This window comes from Astatotilapia calliptera, chromosome 6 (assembly GCF_964374335.1).
Source record: "Astatotilapia calliptera chromosome 6, fAstCal68.1, whole genome shotgun sequence".
Lineage (NCBI taxonomy): Eukaryota > Metazoa > Chordata > Actinopteri > Cichliformes > Cichlidae > Astatotilapia > Astatotilapia calliptera.
The window spans coordinates 24349859-24372500 of NC_137427.1; the positions used below are offsets into that span (position 1 = coordinate 24349859).

The window sequence follows — 22642 nt, forward strand, 5'->3', positions numbered from 1 at the left end:
AAAATATAATATACAAGACTAAGGACTGAGAACAGAACTAGCGCACTAAGTTAGCACTAAGGGAACATGAATATAAAGCCAAGAAAAACCAAGAATTAGAGATTTACTAGATATTTACTAAAAAAAGTCCAAACAACTCAACACCGCTGAATAACATAACAAGACCCATAACTATTGTCACCAGTGAATGTGGGAGTGAATGTGAGTGCGAATGGTTGTCTGTCTCTGTGTGTTAGCCCTGGCAACCCGTGCAGAGTGTACCCTGCCTCTCGCCCTTTGGCAGCTGGGATAGGCTCCAGCAGCCCCCGCAACCCTAAGAAAAAGGATAAGCGGAAGCGAATGGGTGGATGGTGTTAAATGACGCTCTGTATAATGCAAAGTCATATTATAGTAATGAGAGCTGACAAGATACCATACAACCCCCCCCCCCCCCAATAAAAAAAACTAGAAAATAATTTCTACAACGGAAACCAGAAGTGTAGGATGGCCAACATTAAACAACAGCCACTGTAGAGCGGGAAAAGATTAACATAGGATTTACAGGATGTGAGAAACGAGAAAAACGTGTCTGTAATGCTATGAATTCCATCTGTGGTCATACACACACACTGTCACAAAAACTCGAAGGAAATCCAAATACAGTGAGAGGTCTTCACAGACACAGAGTTTAGCTCCAAAAAATAAACTAAGGGCCAAAGGGCAGAGCACAATCTAATGATGGCTGAGTATTTACTTTAGCCTTAAGAAGCCAGCTTGATAACCAGATGAGGAACAGGTGAGTTAATTAGTAGAGCTTTGGCAGGTGAGCATTTTACAGGGAGACAGACAAACACAGATTGATCAACTCTGAGGTAAACAGAACATGCCCTCAAACATACACATGCATATAAGACAGAAGAGAGACATATTTCTAAAAATAAATAAATGTCTGTATGGTAGAAATGCAGGAGTTCTCTCAATTTTTTTTAAGCCAAAAAAGCTCAGAGGCTGAGACTTCTTTAAGACAGACTTTAACAAAAATCAATCACTAAAAAAAGTCATGATTTGTTCACAATAATATCAGTTTTCTTTGACATGTTTTTGAATGGATGGGACAGTTTATTGAAAATCAGAAGAGGTTTTAAGTTTCTAATCTATAGAACACATCACAGCAGATGGATAAAATTCACAAATCAGCATACAATAATTAGAAACGTTAAGTTCTATTTCAGCTATTTCATCAGTAAAAGTCAGAACTTTCTTTGGCTGCTTTTATTTGAAGAGGGAACTGAATTTTATCTCACAGCTGAGTCTTCTAATATTCAAATGGCCACGCTGTTTTCTACCTCTGCTGGATCCATGTAAGTGTATGGCACTTCTAAACGCTTGTTTCTGGCTTTAATGACTAAACTCAAATCTTCCAGCTCCATCTGAAAATCCTTTAATATCTTGCGGGGAATCTCCTCAGTGAAGTGGTCCTCTGGGTACTGGCCAAGGGGAACCTAATAAGAACAATGATACATTCAGTTTTTCTTCAACAGCATTCAAATTATTTATGAAATTAGCCCCTAAAAATTATTGCATACATATGTATTTTTTTTCACAAAACTTGAATTTAAACATAATTTCTGTCATTCTTAATGAAATCTTTGCTCCTTACAAAGTCACTGGACTGCTTGCTGAGCAGCCACATGGTGGCCATGCCCTGAGCTGTTACATTGACATCAGGGAAGGTGGCCAACATCGTGGCCTCGCTTGTCGTCCCTTTTGTGGTTGGTGGTGGGAGTTGCAGGGAGATGGGAGTGTTGGGCATCCAGCCACCATAGTCATACTGCATTTAATCAAGGAGTAAAGGATAACTGATTAATAAGAGCAATAATCATGGTGTTTCATCTATCAGAAGATCATGGCTTCATAATGCAGGCCTTTCAACAGTTGAAAACACATTTGATGCATCATGAAATGAAACACTAACACAGTAGACCCAGGACTGTTTAGCAGCTAGAATCATATATCAGACGAGAATGGGACACTCCTCTCTCAGATCTCCTCAGTTCCCAGATGTTTGTGGACTGTTGGTAAAAGAAGAGGGGATGCTACAGTGTGTCAGAGTAGTACACAAAGCCCCGTCCTACCTTTTTTAAATATATTTTTCTGCCATCAAATACAAAATGAGGCATTATTTTTCTTGTAAGGTTACATTTTCTCAGTTTAAACATTTCATATGTTTACTATGTTCTATTGTAAATACATCTACAAATCAATGAATGATTCTGTTTTTATTTACATTTTAAATAATTAGGTTGAATTAGGTTTTATATACCTGTCCACTGTTCACAGCTGCATGCTGGGCTGAGCAGGTGAAGATCACCATGGTGACAAATTTGGCCAACGCAGTCACACAGGTAAATCTCTGAGGAATTCCTGTTAAACACAGAAAAATAACTGCGTCACTTAAATATATTTAGGCGAACAAACAAAAGTTACTTATTTTTGCAATATAATCCTAAATGGATAAATCACCATTATCATCATCATCGTAAATATTCAAATATTGTATAAAGCCCACCTGTTTCTGCTTGAGAAAGGAACCCGTGTTCAAAAATGTCCAAAATCCACTTCTGAAGTTCAGAGTCCTCCTGGACCTCACGGTCACTCTTGTAGTAGTAGCCGAGCATTCCCTGCACAAACCTTTGAGAAATGGGAATACACTGAGTAAAATATATTTTCGATTCTTCGATACCCAAGATGGCAAAACAACTAATAGCTCAGTGTTCCAACATTCGAAAGAAGGGACTGCTCTCACAGCTAGAGATTGACGAGGTACAACATAAATGCTATGGCAAGGGGGAGCCAGGACGCCAGGTCAGGGGGGAGATATCATCACCCCCACCCGAGATTGGGTACAAAGCCCCAAGTGCGATAGGAGAAGGATTGTTGAGTGCGAGAGGAACTGACCTGAAAGATAGGATTACGGCCAAGCTTGAAACCTGGATCCCCCATAGCCGGTTACCAAGATTACGTGAAGTACCCTCAGAAGGTCTGCTAGATGATGTTAATGCAGCACTACGGACGATACCTACAACCATGATTACTGACACTAACAAGCTGATCTACAATACGGCAGCAGTGATCAGTGAGATGCTTGGCTACAAGTTGAACAGCCACAAGGAGCAGTACCCTCCATGGAGAAGGAGGCTAGAGGGCAAGATCAAAGTAGCACGGAGGGAGGTTAGCCAACTAACGGAATTGCAGAAAGGTGCGACAAAGAAGGTGCATAAGAAATACAGCAAGCTGTCCATACCTGAGGCCTTGGAAACTGCCAAGCAAAGACTCACAGCCTTGGCCAGCCGCTTGAGGAGGTACACCAGAGAGATAGAAGGCAGGAGAATAAACCAGCAAAGGTGTACTCTCAGTGGCAAGGGAACAATAAGAGAACAGCACCACCAAGGCTGGAGATGGAGCAATACTGGAAGGGCATATGGGAGAAGGACGCAACCCATAACGGCAATGCTCAGTGGCTAGTGGATCTGAGGGCAGACCATAGCAACCTCCCTGAACAGGGTCCAGTAACCATCATGGTGGCAGACATCCAAGCAAGGGTCTCTAGTATGAAGAGTTGGACCAGGCCCCGATATGGTTCACGCCTACTGGCTGAAGAAGCTGACTGCACTAGGAAAGCTGCAACCACCAAGTACCTGCAGAGGGTCAGGCAAGTCCTGAGGAGTCAGCTGAATGGTAAGAACAAGATCCGGGCCATCAACACGTACGCCCTGCCCGTGATCAGGTACCCTGCTGGGGTAATAGGCTGGCCAAAGGAGGAGATAGAAGCCACTGACATAAAGACAAGAAAGCTCCTTACCATGCATGGAGGGTTTCACCCCAAGTCCAGCACCCTGAGGCTGTACGCTAAGCGGAAGGAAGGGGGCCGGGGACTGGTGAGTGTCAGCACCACAGTCCAGGATGAGACAACGAACATCCACGAATACATTGGGAAGATGGCCCCAACTGACCGAGTGCTCAGTGAATACCTCAGGCAGCAGAAACCCAAGAAAGAGGTGGGAGACGAGGAACCATCACGGAAGGACAGGCCCCTGCACGGTATGTACCACCGGCAGATAGAGGAGGTGGCTGATATCCAGAGATCCTACCAGTGGCTGGACAAAGCTGGACTGAAAGACAGCACAGAGGCACTAATCATGGCAGCACAAGAACAAGCTCTGAGTACAAGGTCCATAAGGCTATCACACCAGGCAAGACCCCAGGTGCAGGCTGTGTAAAGATGCTCCAGAGACAATCCAGCACATTACAGCAGGGTGCAAGATGCTAGCAGGCAAGGCATACATGGAACGCCATAACCAAGTGGCCGGCATAGTGTACAGGAACATCTGTGCCGAGTATAACCTGGAAGTCCCGAGGTCAAAATGGGAGATGCCCCCAAGGGTGGTGGAGAATGACCGAGCTAAGATCCTGTGGGACTTCCAGATACAGACGGACAAAATGGTGGTGGCTAACCAACCGGACATAGTGGTGGTAGACAAACAGAAGAAGACGGCCGTAGTGATCGATGTAGCGGTTCCGAATGACAGCAACATCAGGAAGAAGGAACACGAGAAGCTGGAGAAATACCAAGGGCTCAGAGAAGAGCTCGAGAGGATGTGGAGGGTGAAGGTAACGGTGGTCCCCGTGGTAATCGGAGCACTAGGTGCGGTGACTCCCAAGCTAGGCGAGTGGCTCCAGCAGATCCCGGGAACAACATCGGAGATCTCTGTCCAGAAGAGCGCAGTCCTGGGAACAGCTAAGATACTGCGCAGGACCCTCAAGCTCCCAGGCCTCTGGTAGAGGACCCGAGCTAAAATTAAACCAAAAAATAGGCACGCAAAACATTTTGGTGAACTCACATAGAATAAACATGAAAGAAAAAAAAATCTATTTAGGCTTAGTATTTTTCTGTTATTGATCTGATTTGATGAATACAATAGTTTGAGAAGGCACTGGTGCATTTTGGTGCATTGATGCTGGGATGCTTACATTACTGCGATTCAGCTGCTTTCAATACTGAAATAAAAATCTAAAACTAGTTCTTCAACAAAATAAACTGAAAGGAGCAATTTGGAAACAAAAAGAAGTTACACCAAACTGAAAATAAATTTTTAGATTAAAGTAACTAAAATAAAAATAATATGTAAAATTTTGACCCAGTATCATAGGTAAAGTAACAGATGCATTTGCATTATTTACAAACTTTGAATTGCAGCAGCTTGATGGAAAAAAAAGAAAAATATATTAATGATACCTGTGGATGATATCCCAAACCTTTAGGCCATCATCCCTGTAGAAGAAGTTTGGCACATCCTCTAGGCCACGTTCAGCAATGTCATCTGGCATACAGAGGGAGCTGTAGGTTAATGAGCACACTGACCTCTGCAGGATCGTAAACATGCCCTCTCCACCTGACCCTGCAAACTACACAATAAGCAGCTCCTGGTTAAAGACAAATGTTAAACATGAAATAAAAAAACAAAACATTCTTTAAGTAAAGGTCTAGTGAGTGTGCTGTTCTTTGCATACCTGAGTGAAAGCGCCAGTGTCAGAAATGAGAAGGCGTCGAGCTAAGAAGTTGATCTGCAGAGTGTAGCGTGTGTGTGGTTTGAGGAGCTGAGGGAAAGAGGGAACTCTGTTAGTGACATGATTGGGGCAACACAGTATTTATTATGCTGAGGTACTCTGTTGCACAATCAGTGGTCCTCTGTGGACACATTGATAAGAGACTCAAATTTTATTCATCACACACATAATCATACAAATTATGACATGTAGTGAAATACCTATTGCTGTGCAATGCCCAACCATTAAAGTACAATAAAGAAATTTACAAAATTTACAGATTTTAAATTTTAAAATTTACAGTTAAAAAAAAAAAGAATTTTTAAATAACAATTTAAGAAAGAAATTATAGGAAGAGTTCAAGTAAACAGTGCGTGCAGTGACATGATTTATGAGAGAAAACGGAGTTTCAGCAAACGTCAGTTACCTTGTACAGAGGATGCACCATGGGCACGTTGCGCAGCAGTGACACTGCAAAAACCTCGGCCAGCAAATGTGTGCGCAGCAGGTGAGCATTGAGCTGATGCTCATTGAAATCTGCACTTCTCACAAAAGTCTTGGCGATCAACCAGTCGTACTCAGAATCAGTAGGAAGAAAGATCGGATTGTCATCTGATGGAGTCTGCTTCAGCTACAGATGGACAGGGCAGAGTAGGCCATATTAGCGTATTTTGAGTTGTATTATCTCTGTCTGCTACGTAAATACGACACCTACTGCTTGGCTGTTGTGACTTTTGGGGTTTATAAATTAAACCTATTTGATATATTCATATGTCAGACTCTGGTCTCAGCAATGTGGGTTAAACTTTTCCACAAGGTTATGGCTCAGGAAGGGGAAAAAAATTAGGTTGCACAGTAACCTACACAGTAGTGTAATCATCAGTTAATAATCAATTATGTAATTATTTGAATTACAAAAGTTAAGGTTGAAAGAACAAAAACATCAAATGAACGTGTGTTTTTAATTCTCCCTGCACTCATGCTACAATTTCCCTCCCTGTGTGGGAGGAGTAAAATGGTGGAGCGGTACAGCAACACAGCTTTTGAGGAGTGGCGATATGGATCAGGGGCGTAATTTCCAGGGGGGTTATGATCCCGCCCAGTAATCAGACCCAACAAATACAACCCCTCCAGTAATATTATGAATTATCTTGCATAAATAGGCTGTTGATTTTCTTTATTCATTTCAGGTATTACCAGCAAAATAGTTGCATGTCTATCCAGGACAGAAACAACCGTGTTAATTATTATGAATTACCTGAATAGCAATCGGCATTAGCTTATCATCAGGAGCTTTGTGGAGCAGGACGAGAGGAGCCATCAAGTACTGCTTCTTCCCATTGATGGTGTTTGTTTTCACCCCTTCCAGATGCTTGTAGTCACACAGGAATATGTTCCCTTTCTGTTTAAAAGTTCAGGTTATTGCATCAGTGTGGATATAATATTTAGTCAGTGACTGTAAAAGTACAATTATTTGACAAAACATCAAGTCAATCTAAGTTGGGTGGTTTTATTGTCATTTCAGCCATGTGCAGTGGTACAGTATACAGTAACACGAGATAACGTTCTTTCAAGACCATGGTGCTACATAAAACATATAACAGACAATCAACACAGGACTACTTTTTAAACTGTGTGACTTGCTCGCTTATCATCTTGACACATCAGCAGCAGTTCTGCGACAAACTGCTCTTTTGCAACCCCGAGCAAAACATGATTAAACTTCCACCTATAAATGATTCTCTTTAACTAAGTGTGTGTGTGTGTGTGTGTGTGTGTGTGTGTGTGCTAACCACAATTGTACCCTATTTCACCTCGCCGACTAGCTCCTGACCTCTCACCAGACAGAGAGACAGAAGCCACTCTCATATATGTAATAACCGAACTGAAACTATGTATATGTCATCTACTAAATAAACGTTTTAATCAAGAACCTCTACTAAAGGCTTAATACAAGAATATGACCTTATAAACGATAATAAAAATGACCTGATATAAGTGTTTTGTAAGCATGTATTGCAATTCCTTTAATATGATAACAGTATGCATAAACATCTTAAGGCCATCTTAAAGCTATCTCTTACATTGTTAAAAGCAATGATCACACCGCAGATTATATTGTGCTGGTAAAATACTTTTGTTCATCCCCACACTACATAAAGTACAAGTTTGCAAAAATTGCCAAACCGCCCCCCCAAAAAACAAAACAAAGAAAGAGCAGGCGCAAGACAGTGCAGACATAATAGTGCAGTAAAAAGTGCAACAATGACAGTGGGTCGTGGAAAAACGTGCATTTATTATAAAGAGTTCAGATGATCACCTTAATTTCATCTCTCAGGCTGCACTGGCCACGGGGAAAGACCATGTCATCAGTGACAGGGAAGTTACTGGGCAGGTTTGCACAACACTGGATCAAAATGGGGTTGACACCATTTAGAAACTGGTAGCCAAAGAAAGCATCTTCTTTCCAGTGTTCATGAACATATTCTGTTTAAAAGAAACATTTACCTTCACGATTTACAGTTCATCATTCAGTAAAATCTACCTGGTATAGTGGTATAGGGAAAATTTTAGGGTAAGAGTTAATTACACATTACTATGCTATGATGTTAGTACAGTACCTGATATTTCAGTCTTTTTGCAGCAAAACACTCGATTGATGCTGTCAATATTATCCCACTTCTTCTTACAGTTATCCAGTCCTTTCAGCTTCAGCTCAGTCAGTCTGAAACACATTCATCTTACTTCATTATGATACTTAACATACTTTTGATAAGTAAAGAGAAAAATATGTGTAACAGAACTTCACCCTGTGGAAGCAGTGTAGAGAAACTCTGTAGTTTTGGTGAAGGAGAACTGAACCTCATACGGGAGTGAAAATGGGTTTTCTGCCTTCATGGAGTGAGGTATTTTCTCTGCATATGCATCCCAGCTGATGAGACAAAGAAACAGCAAAGTGATGAGGAAGTTAGTTACAGTATGACATGATATACTTTTTATCTGCAACATATGTAATAGTTTAATTTCTTTTCATTAATGCCAGCAGACAAAGAATATGCTGCAATGCTTAATTTTAAGGTTAAATATCATTAGTATTAGGATATTCAGCTATAACTGGACAGCATTTGTATTCTAGTTTCAGGAGCTGTAAGGCTAAAATGTGTATAAGCTCTGAATTCTCACCGATAGTCTTCCTCTCGCTGCTGAATCTCTTGCTGCCGACTGTACCTGCCAAGATGATGGTTGTCTTCAAAGACTCTCAGAGCTATAAAAAAAAAAGAAAACAAAGAAAGAAAGAAAAATGGTTTCAAGTTGTTCTTGTAAATATGGTATATACTGTATTAGGAAACTGCTTCAGCCTCATTACAACCTTTGTTTTACATCTTCAATGGTTTGAACAAGATTTAAGATGAGCACAGTTTCCCAAACCTTTTCCATCTTTGAAGCGGTGCACCTTGCTATCAGCAATCCAGCGGTAGATGGGAAAGCTGTAGATGTCTCCTTCAGGGGATTTCACTTCCACCTTGGCACAAAACCAAGCGTCCTCCGGGAACAGTGGGAGAGATTGTTTGTCTAACTCTATCAGCACAAGATTTCCAAGCGAAGTGGGGCAGGACACCTTAAACTTTGATACCTAAAGAATGACATAGCAGTTTGTGCTGAGCTGTAACACTCGAGCATACAATTCCTGTTATAATTTACTGTGGTCCATGAAGTGAACTGTTTGCTTTGACCATCTTCATGGTGATAGATTCCCCTTATTTCCACAAAAATGATTTCATTTGTATATCATCTCATACAGGAAACCTGAGATACATTTAATCATGAAGATGCATATTTCAGACTTACGGCTCCTATAACGAAGGATGTAGCCCCTTTCAAGCCCATGAGCCACGTGCGATCACTCTCCCCATCTGTGCCCACCAGCTTAATGAAGACATTGTTGAGAGTAGTGGAATTAAGGCAATCACCAGTGAATACGGTCACTTTATACTGCACCATTTTCCCTCTTGAATGTGGTCAAATCCTGGTAGGGGGAGAATTCTAATTATTCTTAGCACTGATTTGGAAATGTAAACATTTAAAATTATTGCATTACAGTGAAAAGGACAATGTAAACAATTATTTTAACTCATTATGCTAAATGACCCATAATTTCTGACTGAAATCCTGTGAAAACATCTCTTACCTTGAGATGAAGAATTTAGGTTAGAGAAACTACTCTGTCAGAAGTTGCCCCCCCAAATTTTTCTTTTTATTCACACAAAATCAGTGGGAGTGTCCAGTCAGTTGCATCAATCATGTGTTGAGATGAAATTCTTGATAAAGTTGTGCAAATAATGACGTCTATCCTATTCAGGATAAATCAGATACTGATAACTGTTGTGTGTTTTTGGCTAGTCACTTCGGTTTTTGTCCTCCAGTTTCCTGAAGGGCTTTTGGAAACACCTCACACCATGCTGATATCTGCCAAATGTTTTGCTAATTTGAAGCTATTTGGAAATACCTTTGTTGGTATTAAATACTATTTTCTGTCTGTAAAACTTTGAGTTAGGTGCCTTTTTCAGTTTTAAATTGCTTAACAAACAAAAAAAACATTCTTCTGAAATTTATCAGGTACAAGAATTGCACTGAAAATGAGTGAAAAACCAGCCAATGGCCAAAGAAAAACTTTAAAATAACCATCAGAAAGCACTATTGAACTATTGCTCATCACTTAAAAAAAATTAGAAGTCTTGCTGTTTGGTTGCAAAATACAATTAAATAAGGGGTGGCTCAAGCCTTTTGCACAGCATGGGTCAAATGAACGTAGAAAAATATGAAGAAAATTCATTAATAAGTAACTGCAAAACTGTTGTATGTGTCTTTTTATTGTTTCTCACACAAACACAGTGATCACAGGCAGCTAAATTATTAGTGTAAACTAATACACTACATACAGTAGCAGCTGCTCTAAACAAGCAGGTTTTGATAAAGGCTGGTTTAGGGCGCCAGCAGATTTATAAGCACATTTTTAAGCACATTTTTTCAGTCTGTGTAATGCACTTCTACATGGGATCATTACCTTGTTAGTCAGTTATTCTTGTTTAATAAGCCAGAACAATAACCACATAATGGCTCTGTGAGCATGATCATGAACCCAAAATGAATTAAAAAAAGCAGATCATTTCAATGCAGTTAGTCATTTTGCAACAATTAACAGTTAGATTATATAAAAAAGTCCAAATGCAATGGTGATGCTTGTTCACTAATTTCCCTTTTTACTTCAGTGTCAGCTCAAAGTACTATTTACAATCTTTTCATTTTCCCTTTATTTTAAAGTCAAGCTAAGGCAGAGGCTCAGATCTGCGGGGAAGGGACCGTCAGGAGCCCGGTGGGCTTCAGCTTGTTGATCCCTCCGTCCAGGTTACAAACACGTGGAAAACTCATCTTCACTAGATGTGCAGCAAACTGCAGAAAAAAAGAGAAAGTTCCCATCAAAAACCGAATACTTCAGATTTATTGGTTTTGTTCAACTTTTTCTGTCTGCTGTATTACTAATATTTAGGACTTAAGTAGTTCTAGTTTCTCTGTAGTTATAAAAGGCAAATCCACCACTGCAAAATACTCCAATGTAAAATTGGTTTATCAACCTCTCTGAGACAAGCTCAGCATAAATTTACACATCAGACTGCGGGATTACGCCTTAACATAAAAATGCACTAATTCAGTACATTTTTAAGTTTAAGAATTAAACATTTTATATTTCTCTGTGACTCCTCATTGAACCTTTGTTGTGTCAGTTACATGGTGAAACCAAGGAGGGGAATATGATTGCAAAACCTCTTCCTCTGCTACTCATGCAATTATAAAAAAAAAAAAAACCCTGATACCCGCTGAACTGGGGTTGACCTTATTCTAACCAAATTATTAACCACAGTAAAATGGTAAGGAAATTAAATTTTGATAATTTCATTTCATAACCTAGGTGATTAAAAGGCCTTATGGATTTCTTATGTCTCTGACATTAAGTAGTGTGTCTCTGACATTAAATCCACAAATTCTTCAAAAACAGCTTCTTAAAACCTCCTAATTAAAAATTTCAGGTGATCCTGTCACATGAATAATTGTCAAATCATATATATGATGATAATGACAAAAAAATCATTATGTTTGATACTTGGCTTGAAATGAAAGAACATGATTATCACCATGCAAAACACGACAGGGATAAAGCCACAGCCACACGACTGTATACTGATCATGTGGACCATTAAAAGGTTAAACGCAGCAAAGTTCTGATGCTTCCCTTTAATAAAGAAAATGCAGGATTGTCTTCTCAGTTAATAAGAACTATTTCTTTTTCACTTTCTAACATATGGAAGGGGGACATCTTTTCTAAATTGGGATTTTGCCTGAAGCACTATCCCTGCTGAGTTTATAAATGCCAGCTTGGCTAATTTATTCCAAGAAGAGCACGAAAGGAGAATGTACGATGATCAGTGTAGTTCTCTCTTGTGTTATGCTGAAGTGGGCAAATTTATTTTTGTTCACTGAAATATCAGATGGTGATTTATGTAAAATATAATCTGCTAATGTTCAAAATGTTCCAATGAACTATTTATTACATTGTACGCCAGACCAATAATCTCAGTGTGGCTTTATATAACAGATGGCTGAATTTTACAAGACAGAGGCCTGAATTTAAAGATTATTGCCTTCACAAAATATTTAATATCGACAAGACTAAGTATAAATTTTTAGTAGTCGTGAAACAGAAGATTGATTGTTTTATCTTATTAAATATATGCTCAAACAAATGCTCCTATGAACAAAAACAAGTTGTCAAAAATGCTTGCATCAGTTCCAGAAAGCAGTTTTTAAAAAACTAAAAACTGGACCATAATGTTAGCGATGTAGTAGCTCATCTCACTCACAATCCATCACAATTCACAGGTTATTGTAATGTGTGAAGGACAGAAAGAAATTGATAAATGTTGTAATTGGTTACCTTTATTGCACAACTAATGAGAAATTAAATCCACTTAGAAGTCAAGGAGGGTCACAAACAGTTAAGGACAAATTAATTTCATCCACCACTAAATTAAAGTTTAAGTTCAGGACTTTTTCTGACTCCTGGTGATCGACATTTTCATGGCCATGAAAACCATGAATATAGTTAGTTACTTTGTTTGTTTATTTGTTTGTTTTTGTTGCAAGGACAAGACCGTTACTAGTCTATCCCCATTATAACCTAACAGTTATACATAAGGATCTATACACTTTTACCTCAAAATTTCTTAAAAGAGTAGTTAGAAAACTGCTAACTGATCATCTGCGAAGGAACGATTTATTTGAAGGGTTTCAGTCGGGATCCAGAGCTCATCACAGTATAGAAACAGCTTTAGTGAAAGTTACAAATGATCATCTTATAGTCTCTGACAGTGGACTCATCTCTGTGGTTTTTCTACTAGACCTCAGTGCAGCATTCCATACTGTTGACTGTAATATTTTATTACAGCAATTAGAGCACGCTGTACATATCAAAGGTACTGTGCTGCAGTGGTTTGAATCCATCTATCCATTCTCTTTTGTTTATCCTTATCTGGGTCACGGAGGGCTGGAGCCTATCCCAGCTAGGTTAGGGTGAGACGTGGGGTGCACCTTGGACAGGTTCTGAGTCTGTCACAAGGGCTAATACACAAGGACAGACCAACCATTTGCAGTCACATTTACACCTGCAGTTGTTTGCATATTTGTCACACTTACATGTTTCAGATCATCAAACAAATTGAAATATTATTGAAAATACTCTCTGGACTGACGAGACAAAAGTTAAACTTTTTGGATGTTTTTTTGGATGGACCAGTTCTGTTTACATTTTACCTGCTTCATACATACATTTTCACTGCTATGCAGATCATACCCAGTGTTATCTTTCTATAAAGCCAGAGACACACACACAGACATAAAGACCTGGATGACCTCTAATTTTCTGCTTCTAAATTGAGATAAAACAGACATGATTGTACTCAGCCCCCAAAATCTTAGATATATGGTGTTTAACCAAATACTTACCTTGGCCTCCAATAACACTGTGAGGAATCCTAGAGGTGTTTTTGACCAAGATCAGACCCCATCTTATCTTAAAGAACTCATAATAACATATCATACCAATAGAGCTCTTCGTAGTATGAGAGGCAGAGCCTACAGCTTTCAGGCCCATCATCTGTGGAACCAGCTCCCAACTTGGATTCAGGAGTCAGATGTCCTCTCTGCTTTTAACATTAGGTGTAAGACTTTTCTTTTTGACAAAGCATATAGTTAGGGCTGGATCAGATGACCCTCCTTAGTTACACTGCAATAGACTTAGGCTGCTGGGGCTTCCCATGATGCACTCTTTCTCTCATCCCTTTTCACTTGCCATGTGTTATTCACCACTCTGCATTTAATTATGAGTTATTATTTATCTCTGGCTCTCTTCCACAGCATGTCTTCTGTCTTGTCTCCCTCCCCTCACCTCAAACCAGTCACGGTAGATGGCCGCCCCTCTCTGAGCCTGGTTTTGCTGGAGGTTTCTTTCTGTTAAAAGGGAGTTTTTCCTTCCCACTGTCACCAAGGTGGTTGCACACAGGGGTCATCTGATTATTGGGGTTTCTCTGTATTATTGTAGGCTCTTTACCTTATAATATTAAGTGCCTTGAGGTGACTGTTTGTTGTGATTTGGCACTGTACAAATAAAACTGAATTGAATAACCAGAAAAGTCAATAGTGATTTCAGCCCTTGAAACATTATGCTTCTGTGTTAATTCATATTTTCTTCATGTAAAAATACTGCGCATACTGAGGTGCTGCACACATATACGTGGATGACTGCTTTCTCACCATAGCAGCACTCTTCATGTTGTGGCTGATGACCACAATGACACGCCCTCTATAGCTCTGGAGGCCTCCTGCAGCGGGACACTGCACCACCTCATTTTCCGGACCAAAAGTCGTGTTGAAGGGAATGTTGATGCTTCCAGAAATGTGGCCTCTGTTGAAGCTGGAGGCAGAGGAGTTAAGGAATAATGGCGAAGAAGCAAGGCCAAAAATGTGTTTGTGTGTAGTGTGTGTGCTTGTGTGTCATTTCATGGGAGTCGCTGTATTACTGAAAAACAGCAGATACACCAGTACATAACAATATTGCGTAAGTTCAGTGAGTGCTTGTTATAATTCTGATCAGGCTGACTTTTAGTACAAATCATATGTAAGACAAACTTTAATGCAGAGGTGTGGAAAAGCGAAGAGGATGTGAAGAATAGAAAGGGCGAAAGATGAGAGAAATAAAAAAAGAAACGTAATAATAAGGATATAAAAAGAAGAAGAAAAAACAGAGGAAAGGTCCCTCAGTGAGAGTCTTTGGCAAAGTGATATTGAACAACCCCAGATTGATATACTGAATAAAAACCAGACAACGAACTTTTTCTGAGTGCATTAGCTTTGTTGCAATACGTTTCTACGTTTACCAAATCAAACCATACCATTTGCAACTACATAAACACACAAAAAGGGTTTGCCAAAGACCATAACAGAGGTGAAAAAGGTTTGCCAAATCCTGTAAAGTGGCCTAATCCCTTTTGACCATGTGAGCTGGGCTGTGGAGCCTATCAGTATGCTCCAGAGAAGAAATTTTGTCACAAAAACTGCCAATTCAAAATCTCTAATCTTGCCACTAATCCTTATTGATTAATGGCTCTTTAACCTCTTAGCCAATCAGCCTTTCCACTGATGAGCTGAACCTTTGAGCCTCACTCTTTCTGGTGCTTTGAATTTTCTGTGTTTGAGGGTTTCTGTGTCTATTGTACTGCATCCTGTAACAACAAAACGAATGCCTTTATGCAATTCTGTAATTATATTCAGAGCAAAAAACAAAAACAAAAAACAAAACAAAAAAATAGAAAAGAGGGCATTGATTGTGACACGCTTCATTTTTAATCTGCCGGGGATGTTTTATATAGACGACTGCGTGCATTTATGCACATCAAGGCCATGGATACGGCTGCTGTTCTGGGAAAAGGCTGCATCTCTAAAACATCAACTTTTCATGAAAGAAACAACCCAGGTTTCAGCTTTCTCTTTCATTTAGCCCAGTGGGTCTGTAAAATGATTATAGCTTAAGAAGGAAGAGAATTTACACATAAAATGTGACATACAACATTAACCAGGGTAAACAATCTATTGTGCAAAATACCTAAAATAGCTTCTGCTGCTGCCCTTAGGGCACAGCAGATCATCTGCCTCCATCTTACTCTATCCCTTCTAAATTTTTTTGTCAGACTTCTCTGTGGTCTTCCTCTTTCCGTGTTGCCTGACAGCTCAATATTCAACATCCTTTGTCCACTGTATTCACTACCCTCCTCCGTTTAAACCATTCTTCACCCTCTTCATACCTAGCCTCACTCCCTCCTTACTAATCCCTCTGCACTTCATCTGTCCTCCTCTCTCTGTAATGTTCTTTATTCATGAGCTCCTTAAAGTACTCCTTAAATCTTATCAATACACCTACTTCACTTGATAACAAATTTCCATCTCTATCCTTAATCATTCTAGCTGCTGCACATCCTTTCAAGAAAAAAAAAAAATCAAATCTACTACTTAAGTAAGAATTTCAGGAAACATGAATGTCAGTAGGTCATCCAGCTCACAATCCATCATAGTTCCGAGGTTATTGCTCCTCAAGGCTGCTAACAAGACTTTGACTACAATTCAGGTGACGACTTAATGGATGATCACTGCATGTGAGTTTAACTTAATTATGATCAACAGTATAGGAGGAGTAGTGATTGTCGTGAAATGTGGACTGATGGAGAGAGGCCTTGCCATGGCATAAACCCATCAGTCCTTAGGCCAGATGAGCTAATAAAGTGGAAATGATCATGTAGCCAAAAGGCCAGATGAATGCATTTTACTTAAACTAAACGCTGCTGCTTTAATAGCTCGTCACTTCTGGATATGGTGGGGCAGTTTGGAGGAATTTCAGGGGGCCAGCTGAATGTTGCAGAGCCTGGATGAACTGCAACTGATGGGGACCAAGCTGTTTTAATCTCTTTGCCTGTGGTTTCATTAAAAACAAGGAAAAGCAAAGCACTGCCACCACATAAATAGGTAACCAAAATATCCAAGGCACTGAATAGAGAAAGACAAAATGTTTCTTCATGTCACAAATTCAAAGTCTTTTGCATATCATTCACATAGGAAGTGAATCTTACATTTATCAACATGGCACAGAAAGCAGGTCACTGTTCAAGGCACAGGTATTAAATAATTTGAAATGACACCCTGTGTAAATTCAAAGATGCTGTCACACTGGGCTCTGCCAAACCCTCCGACTCCCCCTCAACATCACATTCTGGGTCAGGCTGAACTATCATGACTCCTGGATTTGCACTTTCTTTCTTTTCTTCCCCTGTGTATTGTGCTGAGTGTCTTCATCATTGTAGAGAAGCACAGACAGGTGTGATGAAAACCGCCCTTACCAGCTGCACCTTATGTCATCATGCCTTTGAAAATACCTGGCATCTCTGGTGCTCTACCAGATCGCAGACCCTGCTAACTCTCAGTGTGTTTACATTTCCAAGACAACCCCATCTCCAGTCACCCAAGCTTCCTGCACACCCTCTCCCACGGCTCTTTAGCTGCCAGCAGGAAGTATTCTCCAATCACCTTGCCACTCTCAGTTGCTAATAAACCAACTTTTGCTTTTAATTTGCATCAGCTTATTTGTGGTTTCTTTTGAGTTTATTTATTCAGTGTGTGGTGTTAAACAGATGCATGAATCAGAGCTTTTGCAGGAGTCAGCCATGAACTAAAGTACTTGAAATCTGCCTTTACTAGAACCAGTGTGGTATACGTTTGACACTGAATAACAGCAGTGGAATATTTACATGTTAAAACTGATTTCCCAGCTGCACAAAAATGGTAAGGATACTCTTCCGCAGTGCGGATATCGACTGCAACAATTTTGGGCTTGCCAGTTTTGTTCCTTTTGGAGGACCCGGACAATGACAGCTCACAAAGGTCAATTAAGTCCTCCGCTGAGATCCTGGGAGATACTTCTGCTTTCAGGTCAACCAGTGACAGAGGCTCCCGAGACTATAAGAGGAGATGAGATAAAGAGAGAGAAAACAGCAGTATATGCGGTCAGAGAATTTATGGAATAATGATTTTGCAAAAGTTACTGTAATGAAATAACACAAGAGAAAGAAAAACAATTTTGTCAAGTTGGATATTTATTTAAATCACACCAACAAGCTTTCATTAAATAAATCCCCTCTCGATTAGTGCTTAATGTCTTCCTATAAAATGAGCCCAAACTACCATTATGAATTTCCATATAAACTATATTACAGCGCCACAGATGAGCAGCAGTAGTGGCCAGAACCTGGTCCTTTGCCAGTTTCTACCTGAATTGCCAAATAGGTTCATTAAAGCACCCAGCCTGAGGCATGGCTGCAGGAGGCTGAACTCTGCTCTGCAACAGTGACCAAATGTTATACAATTCCCAGAATCCCTGAAATACATTTTAAGTATAAAGTGGGGAAAACCGAGGGTGCCAAGAGTTTTGACCAACTCCTTTAAAAAGACTAACAAACAAAAATATTGTCTTGATGATGAGAGTTCATTTGTAGTCTGCAACTTCTGTTCACTGATATGCAAATTAAACTGAGGAGAAATACTAACCGCATTATCTAGGAATTTCAGCACACTGTGCAGGATAAAAAGAGCCGACTGCAGGACCAGTAGGTTAAATGCCAAAGTGCTGCCAACCATGAAATAAAATGCTTGAAAGCAGCTCACTAAAACTGGTCAGAAGAACAATCTATGGCCCACCCCAGAGCAATAACTCAGGGCTGCAGACCACGGGTGTTCTGTTAGCTCAAAAGCGATTTAAAAGATTTTTTTATTCTCCTGTTTTTTTCTTTGTAAAAGGACTATGCAAAAAAATTTGCGGTTTACTTACTGTTGTTAAATTACAGCGTTATTATTTAAACAGTGAATATTAACTAAGTGTTTCTGCTTAACATCCTAAGAACTTGCAATTTTCAAGTATGTGTGCTACAGTTGAATAATTTCTATTTTATGCTCATTTACATAGTAATTATTACACTTTTACTTCACAGAGACAAAGAAATGGTCCACCACAGATTGTAGAATTAAATATGAGGACAAACTTATTACCCCCCCCCCCCCCCCAAATGAAAGTTTCTGTCAAACATTTCCCCAAGTGCTTTTTTAACAAGGAAGGAATTTTTAACATAGCAATTATAAACATACAAGTTTTCTTTAGAAAGAATAAATGATTTCTATATGCACACAATAACAGATTTATTTCAGAAAAAAAAAATCCCTGGGTCAATTTTAGCCCCCTGAAAAACTAACCACTGACCAAAGCATAAACGACTGTTGTTCAATAACGTGCTAACTTTGAAATGGTCAAAAACTTTAAAATTAAGTGAAAACTGAGGGTTACCTTTGAATTTGCACACAGTATAAAAACCTCAACAGAAGAAATCAGTTTAGATTTGAGAAAAATAATTGTTGATGCTCACAAAGCAGGAGATGGATATACATAGTTATCACAGCGCTTTCAAGTGTCAAGAACTGGAGTCAGAGCTGCCATCAAGAAATTCAAAGAAAGCCACACAGTACAGAACACGCCTGGCAGAGGTAGGAAGTGAAAGATTTCAAATACTTTGGAAAAAGAAACTAGTGAGAGATGTGTCTAAAGACCCTAGAACAACTGCCAAGACAGCAGTGAGTGACTCAGCCAAGTTGTATTGTAGTCTCAAAGACGACAATCACTAGAATAGGATTGGACTGCCAGGTTGCAGACCAAAAAAAACCATCCATATCTGGAAAGCTTCAGAAAGAGAAAGCTTCAGGTCAGAATGGTCAGGTAAGCTAAAGACAGCCTGAAGAAAGATACCGGAAATGCACCCTTTGGTCAGATGAGAGGAAACTAGATCTCTTAGGCCACAGAGATGTTGCTTATATTTGGAGAAAGAAGGGAGAGGCATACAACCCAAGGAGGTCATGTGAAGATTTGGAAAGAAAATGTTGAGGAGTCAGCAGCAAAACCGAGTCTGGGTTTCCCCTTTGCCTTCTAAAATGATGGCGACCCAAAACAAATGTCCCTCCTGGTAAAGAACTACCTCCAGATGACAAAACTGACTAACATGTCTGTACAAAGCCTGACTTGAATCCCCCTGAAAATATGTGGGGTCAAAGCCAGAAAACCATCACATTTTGTTTATTTCTCTACTTTCCTAGGCTATTTTGGATTTTAGCTAATTTTGCTTTGATTTTAGCTTCTAACTTTTGATGGAACGACATCAGTTTATTAATTTAGTATTTCTGCTTCTATCTCAGCAAATGATTTGGATTCAGGAATATGTAAAAAAAAAAAAGTATCTGTTCTAGCATCTGTCAGTTGATATGTATGTATATCAATCAGTCAGACAGGAATATGGACGACTGCCTGACAACTACTGGTTGCTGGGGAAAAACAAGTATTCCTCCTGTTGAATCAACCTGCTGTGAGTGGTCGTTCGAGGGTACTGGGAGTCACTATGAAATCAATCGTTAGGCCACAGCAACCAACTGGTTTCTAGACCTATGTGACTGAGGCTTTGAGACAAAACAGTGAGCTGCCACAAAGTAAATAATTTATCATACAGGGCAAATTAGTAATCGGTAAAACATCCTCAGAAATTCTGCCCAGTGAATTATAACAAGGTGTAAACATTTTGGCTCTACAGTCTCATTGTGGGGTGTAACAGGAGACATTCAAAGCTTTTCTACTTCAACTTTTTAATATTTCTGATACAAGTGGGCTGTTTTTGTTCTTAATAAATATTCATAGTTTGATTATTTCAAACTAGGTACCTGATTTCAAATATAATAAAGGCTAGTGTAACAATACCTATTTGTTTGGAGTTTTCAAAAGGTGCATACTCACTGTGTTGCATCAACACATGATGAGGACTGGGAAAGTGGGAGAGATGTGCATTGCTTCCAATAAATAACTTTGTTCTGCTCTTTCAAATTATCTAACAAGAGCCTGACAGCTGCAATTTGAAGAAACATACAATAAGAGAGTCTCAGCAGGTAGGAATCTACATACTAATGAAATCTCGCACCATTTTGATTTGCTGCAAAGAAAACTGTCATGGTCCTGGGTCGGTGACCCAGCGCTTTTAGTTTAGTTTAGTTATCATTTTCTAGATGATGATTGTTTAAGTTCTGTGTTATATTCGGTCTGCCTCTGAGTCTGCGTCTGTATCTGTCTGTCTATGGTGTCACCCCATCTGTTTGTGAATCTGTCTGTTTAGTTCAATGTCTTGTCTGGTTCCATGTGTCTGAGTTTCCTGTTTTATTGTGAAGGTCCGTGTCGTATGTGAGTGTGATCAGTTTACGTTTCCCCGTCCCGTCAGCCCAGATTCCTCCCAGCTGTGTTGCCCTCCTGTCTCTCATCCCCTGATTACTGGTGTGTGTATTTAAGCCCTGTGTGTTCTCCTGCCTGTTGCCGGTTCGTCTGTATTACTCAGTGTCAGTCTGTGTATCCACCGTGTCTTCTCCCTGCTGTTCATTGTCATCCTCCTCTGCTCGTTTTCATTCAGGTTTGTGCTCTGTAGTTTAGTTGTTTCCCAGTTTAGTTTAGTTCGAGCCCCGTTTGCTGTTTGTCCACATTCTTTTTGTGTTCAATAAATCACCTTCACTTCTCCACGACTGCCTGCGATTGGATCCTCATTTATTCCACACGGCTCGCCTCGGCAGCCGTGACAAAAACATGACTAACACTCTGGATTAAAAAAACAAAAAAACTTTTAATCTTATATCCACCAACAACAAATAATGTACAGACAAAAAATGCCATGGCAGTGAATACTATAGTAATAGGTAAATACTTTTACCAAATAAATAATATATTCTGTGTGAATTGCTGTATTGAAATGTATACAAAAGTACTGTGGCAGACAACCTCAAGAATTTTACCTTGAAAGGGTTGTTGTGACCTAACAAGCCATCCAAATTCTGATCCATGTTATTGCAGTATAGTAACATGTTATAGTAACTCTATTATTAGATGCACAGCTTCAACAACGGCCACACTGATTGAATATATATATTCATATTTTCCCCTGATAATTTAATTACCAAATACCCCCAAGCCAGGTACATTTTCCAAGCCTACCACAAAATACAGTCAATCTTAGTCAATACGATGCAAGGAAACGATATACAAACAGCCACACAATGGGACTCGATCAAAATCTCTAAGTGATAGTGACAGCATGCGACCAAAGAAAATACTGAATTATTCTAATTAAACTAAAAAAAAGAATGAAGAAAGCAAAAGTAAGATTAGTCTAATCTGTGTAAACCACTGTAGACAATAACTGAAGTAACTATCGATTACTACATTTATGTAGAGGTTAACACGTGAGGAGCGGATCGAAATTGTGTTGATATCTGGTGAACGCAGTAACCGGGTCATTGCAGCAGATTTCAATGCAAGACACCCTGCGAGTCCACCCATCTCCCATGCTACAGTCAGCAAACTGCTTGCTAAGTTTCGTGAAACTGGTTCAGTGTTGGATTTGCCAAAATGTGGATGCAAGAAAACTGTTACTAATGAAGAAACATCAGTGGCTGTCCTAGCTTCATTCAGCAAGAGCCCACAGCGTAGCACTCGCCGCATGTCACTGGAGAGTGGCATTAATCGAACATCCCTTCGGTGGATATTAGCTACTCACAAATGGCACCCTTACAAACTCCAGCTACTGCAGCATCTCAACGAGGATGACCCAGATCGGCGCACAGAATTTGCAGAATGGGCAAAACAAAAATTGGAACAGGACCCACAGTTCATGCAGAAGATTTTGTTCAGTGATGAGGCAAACTTTAACGTAAATGGTGAAGTTAACAAACAAAACCACCGCTATTGGTCTGACACTAACCCACATTGGATGGATCCCTCCAAGACTGTTGGAACAACAAAAGTGATGGTTTGGTGCGGTATATGGGGTACAAT

The 22642-nt window shown here is 39.7% G+C and overlaps 2 protein-coding genes across 3 annotated transcripts in view; both read right to left on the minus strand.

Moving 5' to 3' along the window:
* Positions 1-1063: 1063 nt before the first annotated feature.
* On the minus strand, positions 1064-9649 carry LOC113024292 (polyunsaturated fatty acid lipoxygenase ALOX15B-like). Its single transcript, XM_026171219.2, has 14 exons — positions 9436-9649; positions 9016-9220; positions 8770-8851; positions 8396-8518; positions 8208-8311; positions 7907-8073; positions 6845-6988; positions 6014-6217; positions 5551-5637; positions 5276-5445; positions 2549-2670; positions 2303-2403; positions 1640-1810; positions 1064-1481 (listed from the first exon to the last, which is right to left on the minus strand). Exons 1-14 carry the CDS (start codon positions 9586-9588, stop codon positions 1302-1304), a joined length of 2013 nt encoding a protein of 670 aa, XP_026027004.1. The 5' UTR covers positions 9589-9649; the 3' UTR covers positions 1064-1301.
* A 790-nt stretch (positions 9650-10439) lies between these two features.
* Positions 10440-22642, minus strand: part of tbck (TBC1 domain containing kinase) — a 58987-nt gene continuing 46784 nt past the window's right edge. For both annotated transcript variants that reach the window (XM_026171221.2, XM_026171220.2), the window contains exons 24-26: positions 17537-17700; positions 14452-14611; positions 10440-11037 (exon numbers count right to left, since the gene is read on the minus strand). In XM_026171221.2, the coding sequence (XP_026027006.1) occupies positions 10927-11037; positions 14452-14611; positions 17537-17700 (435 nt within the window). In that variant the 3' untranslated portion in view covers positions 10440-10926. The remainder of the gene's footprint in view (positions 11038-14451; positions 14612-17536; positions 17701-22642) is intronic.